The sequence below is a fragment of the Pinus tabuliformis genome, chromosome 2_1 (assembly GCF_031772625.1).
Source record: "Pinus tabuliformis cultivar Carrire ecotype Pingquan chromosome 2_1, CPIR1, whole genome shotgun sequence".
In the NCBI taxonomy this organism is placed as follows: Eukaryota; Viridiplantae; Streptophyta; class Pinopsida; order Pinales; family Pinaceae; genus Pinus; species Pinus tabuliformis.
In genome coordinates, this window is record NC_142299.1 from 718180184 (window position 1) to 718190861 (window position 10678).

Below are 10678 nucleotides of genomic sequence, written 5' to 3' on the forward strand. Positions count from 1 at the left end.
GGACTTGACCTCATAGCAACAAAATCAATGATTAGATAATCTAACTGCAAAGACATTAGCTGACTGGACCAACCCGTCATCAGCAGGAGGCACACGTGGCACGTGGGTGGCATCGAATGCCACGAGGCTTCATTTGTCCCCTTCCTTGTCAGGTGGCTCCTCGACCACGAGGCATGCATACTGGTCCCAGGCTATATCTTTCCCCTTCGCGTCACCACCTGGCTGCTCCACTACGTGTTGGGTGCTGCTTGAGCTGCTAGCGAATCTCATCTTCAAGGCCGCACCTACAGAGCTGCTGCCAACCTGCTGTATGCCTCCTTCGTGAGCTTCTCCTTCCTGCATTTTGCTATGAATGGAGCTTTGGCCACCATCCTTTAAATTTTTCTCAAGACTCCTTTCCAAATCCGAAAGTTGCACCTCCTGTGAGCGCTTTGCAAGATTGCTTGCTAGCTCCCTGTTCAGCTCATCTTCTTTAGTGAAGACAATAGTCACATTGGCAGTTATGATGGGTCGATTCAGACGGCTTTGGAACCTGAATTGGGTGACATGGGGGACAGGGCCAGGACGCAGCTGAGGAATTGCAGAGTGGAGCCTGAATTCATTGGGCGAATCCATGGAAGCCATCCCACACCCACGCCCGCTGCGCGTATTGGGATGTCTAGGCAAAGACCTGGGAGGAGGTGGGTTTTCCTGATACTGAGGGGGAGAGGGTGGAGCTGAGATTTGCGCTGCCTGAGGGCGAGCGCAGCCACCTCAAGTTCCTCCATGGTGGCTTCTCATTCTGTGTCTGACCATGCCCACGAGGTCGGAGAGCAAATTAGCAGGGTAAGCAGTCGGGAGGGGAGACTGGATGTGAAAACAGGGCTTCTGAGCAGGATTTACAGGGCAGAGCTTAGAATGGGAGAAGTGGTGTCCATTCCCAAGATCAATGCAACAAAGATGCCAACAACATCTCCTTGTATCAGTTCTGCTACTAGCGAATTCGGCTTGTGGTGGACAACAGATGAGGAGCGGTGGGTGGTCTGAAGGCTCAGAGGACTCCATCCTGATTTCAATTGTTTCCAAATCTCAGCCAGAAGGGCCATTTAATGCGACCTGCGCGCTGGCCAGGTTTTGCCTGCTATGAGCCTGGGTTAGAGCACGATTCACCTGCTGGCAGGTCCTTGCGCCGGCAGTTCTAATGTTTGCCATTAATGCTCTAGGGAAACACCCACATCCGGGTGCACTTCTTCCTCTTGAATTGTTTCCCTCTACACCAAGTTCTTATACTCTAGAGTCTGTTGTTCAGTGGCCAACATAGAGAGAGTGTCTGTATGTAGATCCTTTCCACTTTCTACTCCTATATTCGCCAATAGGTCAACAACTTTGTTTCCTTCTCTGTGGATGTGCTGGAATTTAATTGCCCTATGGGTGGATAGCCAAGTTTCAATTAGCTTTAGATGACTCTCCAGCCTCCAGCTATTGCTTACCTTACTTGAGGGAGTCCCTTACAAGATACTGGTGACCATATTTATAAGGATTTGCGAGTCTCCTTCTACAACAAGTGGAAATAGGCCATGTCTTTGAGCTAAGATGAGGCCCTACCATAATCCTTCTAATTCTGCAGAGTTGTTAGTGTCCCAACCATGTGAGCTAAGGTATGTGAGATAAAGGCTTACCTGTATGATTCCCGATTAAACCTCCGAAACCAGCCTTGCCTGGATTCCCTTTCGAAGCTTCGTTAAAATTTAGCTGGAGCATGTGAAGGGGAGGAGGAGCCCATCTATCCGGGATGCTTCTTTTTACTTGAGTTTGTCCTTTGATTGTCAAATTTTGGTCCCACTGTAGATTCCAGTTTGTCCATATACTTTGTTTCTGTGGGATGGTGGGGAAGTCCTCCTCTGACCAGGTTTGTAGAAGTAGAGTTTCCCTTATGTTTTGACATATTTTGTTCCACAGATTTGCCATTGGCATAGATTGATCCTTGAAGATATGTCGATTTCTTTCCTTCCATATTGTACACATGAGAAATCCCGAAATTAGCTTCCATAAGGAGTTTAGAAGTTTGCTTTTGTAGGGGTTTTGTGCCCAGTTTCTTACAGTGGAAATAATATCACCTTGTGTCCTCCCATCCTTTTGGCAGTGAAAGTTGACTTTTTCCCACAAATTATGCGCTAGTGGGCAAGAGTTCATAATACGTTGGGTGGCCTCCTCGTCTTTCTTACAGATGGGGAAAAAGGAGGGCCCATGAAAGCTTCGCTTTCTTAGGTTGTCCCATGTCAGAATTTTGTTGTGACATAAGAGCCAAAGAAAGGTGGAGATTTTCGGCCAAATTTTGGGGTCCCATATTTTGTTCCAGAGAGGGTCTTTGACAATGTTGTTCTTCATAATGATGTGATAATCCTCTTTTGTGGTGTAGGTGCCTTCTTCCTCATATCCCCATCAAAGCGCATCCTCTTCCTCAGAGTATTGAATTTTCCTCTTTGTTAGTTATGTTTCTAGAGTCTATTTTTCCAGTTCTGTTCCTTGTCGTAACATGCTATCCATACTGCACCATTGCCTGTTGCCCTGCATTATGGAAGGAAGCCAGAAGTTCCTGACTGTGCTTGACGCTTGCATTTCCTGTTCCGGGATTTGATGAGGAAGTATTAAGTCCTTTAATTTGGGTTGCTGTTGCCATGAGTCATCCCAAAACCTTGCTGTATTTCCATTTTTGACTTCCTAGAAGCTATGTTGTTGTATTAAGAGCTTATGTTGCTTGGCCGCATTCCATATGAGCGATCCTGGGCTGACTTCTGAGATTCGAATTAATTCTTTAGTGGGTCGACCATTAGCATACTTTGCAGTCTAGAGATTGGCCGAGGGGGTGGACGGCACAGAGATCCACTTCCACCATATGCGAGCTCCCATAACAACGTTGCTTTGATATGGATCGCGCAGACCCGTTCCTCATGCAGATTTTGGAAGGCAGACTATTTCCCATTTGACTAGAGCCCATTTGCACTTTTGATCAGTATTACCCCAAAGGAAGGATCTCTGTAATCGTTTGATCTGTTTGAGAACCCACTTGGGAGTAGCTAGGATTGAGAAAAGATACAACGGCATGGATTGAAGAACCGCTTTGATCAGGACAAGACGACTAGCCATATTAAGGGTTCTATGGGTCCAGGAAGATAGGCGTGCTTCCAACTTTTCTAAAAGCAGCCTCCATGAGGAGTGTTTCAGAGCTGAATCCATCAAAGGTGTACCAAGATATTTGGAAGGAAGAGAGGCAATGGAGAATCCAAGGATTCTAGCTATAGAAGCTTGGGTGACCACGGGAGTATGGAAAAAGAATACCTGAGACTTGGCTTTGTTTATTTTGGCTCCCGAGGCATCTGAAAAGTCTGTCAATATAGAATTAAAGTGACGGGCTTCCTGAACTGAAGGGTGACCAAAGAGCATATTGTCATCCACAAATTGTTGGTGGGTGAAGGTGGGAGAGTTAGGGAAAGTTAGACCTTTGATTTTCTGGGAAGACAACACAGCTTTAATACTTTGACCAAGACCTTCCGCCATTAATACAAAGAGGAAAGGGGAGAGAGGGTCTCCCTGCCTGATTCCCCAGGAAGGCTGAAAAGGAGAGGAGGGAATTCCATTGATCAGGATAGAGAAGAAAGAGGAAGAGATAAGGCTCATGACCCAGCGCGTCCAAGTTAAGGAGAAACCAAAAGCAGTTAGGATTTTCTGTATGTAAACCCAACTTAGACTGTCAAAGGCTTTTGAGAGGTCTATTTTGAGAAGCATACCTGATTTCTTTGTAGTCTTCAGAGAATGGATGATTTCATGGGTTAGGATTATTCCATCCGTGATCTGCCTGCCCTCTACGTATCCCGACTGCTCCTGCGATACGAGAAATGGTAATAGCGACTTGAGTGGATACAATTTTTGAAACAATCTTGTAGATGATGTTGCACAGGGCGATGGGCCGAAATTTATCAGGGGTGTTAGATTGAGCCTCTTTGAGGATTAGTGCTATGAATGTGGCATTCATGGCTGGCAACATCCATCTCAAAGTTTGTGATTCCTCCACAACCTGCCAGACTTCCAGTTTGATTAAATCCCAAAAGTTATGGAAAAAGTTGGAAGTGAACCCATCTGGGCCCAGTTCCTTTCCTTCTTTCAACTGTTGGACCACGTTTTCCACTTCCTGTAAGTCTATCGGCTTGAGAAGAAGTTGATTATGCTCCTCTGTGATTACTTTGGGTATATGCCTTGTGATTTTTTCTATTGCTTGCGTTCTGTCATTCGGTGGTTCTTGATGGGTTTGCTTGAAGTAATTGAGGAGTTCGAGTTCAATTTCTTCATGTTTTCCCACTATTATCCCCTGCCCATTTTGTATGTGGGTGATGTTATTGTTCATTCTACGCTGAATAATAGTTTTGTGGAAAAATCTTGTGTTTTTTCCCCTTCCTTTAACCACCTGATGCGGGATTTTTGCCTCCAAAGTATTTCTTCCTGTTTTGCCCTTTCTATGATCTTTGCTTCAAGAGATTTTTCCTGTTTTGTGTAATCCTCTGTTCTGCCCTCTGTGATAATCCGTTGCTGCGGCCTCTTCATGTCTTGGTTGAGAGTTGATTGAGCCTGGAAGATGTTGCCAAATGTCGAATGGTTCCATTGTTTTATTTTTCCTTTGAGGTGTTTTAGCTTTTGTTGAAATTGGAGCATCTTTGTTCCCTTTGGTGGATTATAGTTGGTCCATTCCGATTTGACTAGATTTGCAAAATCTGGATGTGTCATCGAAAACACCTTGAAGCAAAAGGCCTTGCGAGTTGTGTTGCCTGGTCGAGACCATTGAAGAGAAATTGGCCAATGGTTAGAACCTGAATATGGCAGTGTTGAAGTTGAAAGGTCACCTCCTAAGTGGATTGCGTTGTCAGAGATTAAGAATCTGTCCAGGTGAGATGCAATTTGTTGGGAGCCTATTCTTTTGTTATTCCAGGTGTAAAGACCATTGTTGAAGGGCATATCAATGAGCCAATTTCCTTGAATGTATTCTTTTAGATTGTAGCTTTCCTTATCTAGATTGTTTCTTCCTTTGCACTTCTCTTCCAGCTTGGTTATCATGTTGAAATCACCCCCAGTTATCCAGAGTGGATGAGACCTATCTACATTTATTGAGGACAGGGTATTCAAGAGTTCTACCTTATGCACAGCCTCCTGGGGAAAATATACATTAGTTAAGAGTCCATGTATATTGGTTCCTGTAATATGGAATGTTGCTTGAAGAAAATTCTTGTTGGCATGTATGTTATTGAGCTCGATGCTACGAGCATCCCATATAATTGCTAAGCCTCCTGAGGCACCTGAGGCATCTATTGCTGCTACTAGACTACCAGGCCAAGCTTTTGCTGCTATTCTATCAAGAGAGATGGAATTGCATTTGGTTTCCTGCAAAAAGAGAATTTGGGGCTTTTCTTGCATTATCATGTTTTTGATCAGTCGACCTTTCCCAGGGCTATTTAGCCCTCTTATGTTCCATGAGATGAGCTTCATGATGGAAGGTTGGAGAGAGAGTTGTAATACTTCATGAGCTTGGAGTACCGTCCTGACTCCACCAACATTTCCCCAATGCGTATGGTTCGCTGGAGATCCGTTTTCCTTCCTCGTTTCTTGAAATCTTTGCTAATGTTCTTCCCATCCCAGAGACTTCCAGTTTGAATGCCGAGTGATTTTTGCCTTTGAGCTATGGATAGGATTGCTTCCAGATTCTCCAGCTGCCTCTCTAGAATTTCGTCATAAGTTTGAGTATTGCATGCCTGCTCCAAGCCAGGGATATCCAAATCCCCTATGTCTATGTTCTCTGATTCTTCTTCCATATGCTGTATATTTCCTATCTCTTCTGTTGTTTCTGATGCCTTTGTAGGGTCGGTTTGCAAGTTATCTACCTCCATTATTTGGGAGAACCAAGAGGGGATTGAAATTTTATCTGTAGTGGAAGGATCTGTGATTAATGGTTCCTTTTGGCTTTCCTTGGGATTGGACTGAGGCAATTGACTGTGCGTCACAGGATCTTCCTTAGAGGAGGTGTGGATCTCAGAGATGTGATTATCGTGCTAGGCTAGCACTTCAAAAGTATTACTCGTGGAGGGCTTTGAGGTGTTAGCTTGAGGTTTCTTGGGGTTAGAAGTAGGCCTTTTGTGGTTTTTCCTGCGATTAACAACTTTTGTGAAGCCGCTCAGATCCGACTCATCCGAGGCAGAGATATTTGAGGGTTTCTAAGTTAAAGGACAATCCCTAAACAGGTGACCCAGTGCATGGCATCTCCTACACCGGAACGGCACATGTTCATAATCAATTAATTGGACCCATTCAACATCATCGTGAAAGATACTTACTGCATCTGGGAGAGCCTTATTGAGGTGCATATAAACGCAGATTCTAGTGTAAGAAGTATATCGGCGGAGCTTTGTCTCCTCTACTGTTTTGAAAAATTCACCTAGACCGTTTCCTATGACTTGGAAAGTCTCCTCGTCCCAATATTCCATGGGAAGAGAGTAGAGACGAATCCAGACTGGCGCCTAGCTGAGATCCTCTTTGTCTGGATTGAAGCACTCCACCCATCCTCTCAAGAAAAGTCTAGCTGCATTAAACAAATAGGGCCCTCCATCTAGAACCCTGTTTCTGTCTTCTAAAAAGTTGAATATGGCCATGAAGAATCCTTTAGGTCCAAGTTGCAGTGTTATGTGTCCCTTCGGCTTCCATTTGGCCACTATCCAACCGTGCAACGCTTTTTCTGTTGGCCACATTCCTATGAATTTGCCTATCAGTGCATGGTCTTTCATGTGCTGGATCCGGGCATTGATCCTTTGACTTGGAAGTTCTATCCTCGGTCGCTCAGCCGCTACTGGTTGACATGTGCTTGAGGTGATCTAGGGATTTTCTCTATCACTTGTTTTAGATTTTGGTGGTACTGGGACTTCCTTGTCTTCATTCGGTTCAACTTGCTTGGTACCTTCCTCGCGCCGCCATGAAGAGTCGTCAGCTCTTGGGGGAGGAATACCATCCTCCCCCAGTGGGGGATTCATGCTTCTGTCACTATTCCTAATCAGGTGTAGGCTTTCGATGTTGTTCTGGGATGGCAGTGGTACTGTGCTCTGCTCAGATCTGTCGTTGCAGGTTTTTGCAGAAACCCTAGTTCGTCAGTGTTGTGCAGCCTCAACCGGTTGTCTACTCATCTAGTCATTCCAACCTTCTCCAAAATGGGATTCTTGGGCATGTTATATGGTCAATAACTGTTATTTTAATTTAATATTAGATTTTTAATTAAAAATTTCCTATTTTTGGTCTAGATAGCATTTTTTCTAGAATTCTACCAAACTCAACACTTCAACTTTGGAAGCTCATAAGTTGAGTTCTATTTGACCAAATGAGGCCTAGGATGGCTTGTTGGATAGATAAAATCACAGAGAATATTTCTGAAGTCTTTGCATGACTAGATTTGGTCAGTAAATTAGTATAAAAGTTTACATAAAATTAAGATCCGTATTTGTAAACAAAATTAATTTTCTGAGTTTAATTTTTTGCATTTTCAATTGCTCATAGCCTTTGCCGAGTGCAGATCCATTCGACCATGTTATCTTTGACTAATAAAATATTTTTAAGAATCAATGCAAAGCTTAGATTTCTTTTTATGTAATTATTTAACTAATTTTTGATTACAAGATGTTTTATTTTCTAGATTTGGTATCTTTGATTTCAATTTGTATTTTAATTAAAATTTGATTGGTTTTGGTAGGAGAATAGTTGAAGAGAAGAGGAAGAGAAGAATTAAATCAATGGAGTTGCTCCAGCAATAGAAGAAAAAAGAATTTTAACCAATGAAAATTGTTGGAGCAGATTTGTTCTTCAACATCTCTCCCATTTGGAATTCATTTTTTGTAATTATAAATAGTAGTTTGTAGAATGGAGAAAGGGCTCCTCTTCTCTACAATTCTATATTTATTACAATAATAATATAATAGGAGTTTGGAGCTGTATGTGAGAGGAGAGTAAAATCTTAGATCTAGAAGATAATTTTGGGATTTTTCTTTTGCATTCTAGACTATGTTCGGGGAGCCGAGTTTGCACTACTACAACTCAAAGTTTGCAGCAAAGTTCAAGCATTGTAAAGTATTGTTGGATATCGGAGCCAAAGAAATAGATTCAATAAATTGGTATTTAAAATATTATTGTTTTTATACTGAATTCATTTTATAATGGCATAAATGTGTCATTTTCATTCATATTTATGGACTATTGTCGATGTGAGTAATTTGTCTGAGTAATCCGTTGATATGTATCTCTACTTTTGTGTGTTGAACTTTGATTTCTAAGTAGTTATTTACTTAGAAATAAGCCTTTTAATTATGATTTAAAAAATAATAATATTTTGTGAACTATTTCCTTATATTATTGTTTAATCATTCGAGTTACTGATTTAATAATCATCATCATTTTGTGAACTACTTCCTAAATGTTGTTGATTATTTGTTCACCATTAATAAATCTCTAAACATGATATATTTTGGCATTAATAATATTATTTAATTGAACTACTTCATTAGCTTCATATTCATTACAATCCAGACATATTTGAATCCCAATCATTTGATTACTTTACTCTCGGCCGGGTTATATCTACATCTTTCTAATCGATATAGGCTTAATATTTCTTTCCTTTTGCTTGTATTATAGAATTAGTTTGAATTTAGATTTAATTACACATTTCTAGAAGTCCTCTTATCAAAGAGACATACTTTAGTTGTTGTTTGGTTGAACCCTAGATCATCTTGATGATTAGTTTCTTGCTTGATTAGCAAGAAGAGTTGATCTGATGATTCTTCTCTATTGGTAGGTGAAAGTCATAATTTAAGTGACTAGAGATAGAGTGAAGGTAACTGGGTCTAGTTTAACCAGTTGGAACTACCATTCCAAACAAAAAAGGAGTTGCTTTAAGTTCTCGATCAGGTGGTCTCCCTTATAATCTTGAGGCAAACATTTCAAGCCTACAAGATTTTTGGCGCTAGAAGGAGGGCCTGAAGACTTGTTGTCTTTTGGAGTTTTTCTATTTAAAAGTTTTATTTTATTCATAGTGGCTCCTCTTAACTTCCAATTTGGAGTGTATCTCTGAATGTGCATATACCAATACTCCACCAGAAATAGTAAGACACTTTTCAAAGGTAAAGTTTAATGGTAAGAGGAATGTTTCTACATTTGATCATGCTTTATAATTTATTCAAAAATTTTCAAATTCTACTTTTCATGATATTGATGAAGGTATTATATTTAGGATTTTTACTCTTATATTCTCAGGAAAAACCATAAAATGGTGTGAATCTCTTCCAGTTGCCTCTATTCACAGTTAGGATCAATTTATTGCAATATTCCTTTATGAATTCGACGGTTATAATTATGAAAAGGTATGTGATAAATTATAATATTTACGAAGGTTTGAAAATGAATCTTTCATGGATTTTACCGTTACATTTTAATTAAATTGTTTAAGATTCAAAATTGAATATAAAACTTCAGAAATTGAATTGATGGATTGGTTAGAATAGATTAGTTCTCTTCCTTGTATTCCCATTTCATATGAAAAAATTACAAGCTTTGATCAATATTATTCAATCTTCATTAACATAATTCAGAATTCCAATATGGAGGTCGTTATAGACATTTTTGGGCCCTACAACCCCAAGCATGAAATATCCATAAACCAAGGGCTCCTAAGTCCCTAAAAGTGTTTTTCTAACCCCTAAAGGAACAAGGTCAACAAATTATAGCTTCTCCCAGAAGTTCTCCATGAGAAACTGCTCAGAATTGGTCAAAACAGGATCATTGCAGCTGCTCCACTGGCTAAGTGCATTGTATCTCACCCAAATACATTGTGAGGGTGCGTTGCATTTCAAAAGTCCCTTCTGTGGGGTGCGATGGGCGAGAAATGACAAATGGCAGTGTCATTCCGCGAGGTGGAGAGGCAATGGAAGCTTCCAGAATCTTCTCCCGTGACACTTGCCTCACTGAATTTGACCAAGGATGAGTAAGAGGCCATCAGTCTCCAAGTGGAAGCAAGAACTATCAGAGAGAAGACACTAATCAAATCACAAGCTGACTCATTCCCCTTACAGATATCTATATATGGATCCCTCATCCCAGAGATCCAGAGGCTGGAATTTTGCATATTGTAAGGAATTGCTGTTGGTTTCTTGAGACAAACATCAGATTGTTGGGTGATCTAAGCTTTGTTTGAGGTGAAGAGGGGCTTCTTTGCTGGGAGGTTGATGCTAGATCAGAACAACTGGTTGTAACTCCTCTTGGCTCTTTTCTTGTTTATCAATAAAAGCTATTTGAGTTTTCCTCCATGCTTTTGTGTCATTGATGCTTGTTACATTTGTATGGTCAATTTACATCTGATCCTAGATTGTTTATGATTATAGATCCATGTCTTTGTATAGTGCTATTCTTCTGTGATCTTACAGGTACTTTGTGAAGCTAGGCGTGCAAGGGAGCAGGTAGCTGAGGACTATCAAAGAAGAGAGGGATCAAATCAGGAGATTGGCGCAAGACAGAGGTTGGTCTTTCTGTTCCTCTCTATCTATAATTCATAAAGGAAAAACAAAAGTAGCTTTTCTCTGTTTGTTTCTAAGGCAGCTGTCACACCTTAGTGGGATAGAGCAGT

The 10678-nt window shown here is 41.0% G+C and overlaps 1 protein-coding gene across 1 annotated transcript; it reads right to left on the reverse strand.

Moving 5' to 3' along the window:
- Positions 1–4377: 4377 nt before the first annotated feature.
- Positions 4378–5448, reverse strand: LOC149202618 (uncharacterized). Its single transcript, XM_089401641.1, has one exon. It carries the CDS (start codon positions 5446–5448, stop codon positions 4378–4380), a length of 1071 nt encoding a protein of 356 aa, XP_089257767.1.
- Between the last annotated feature and the right edge of the window lie 5230 nt (positions 5449–10678).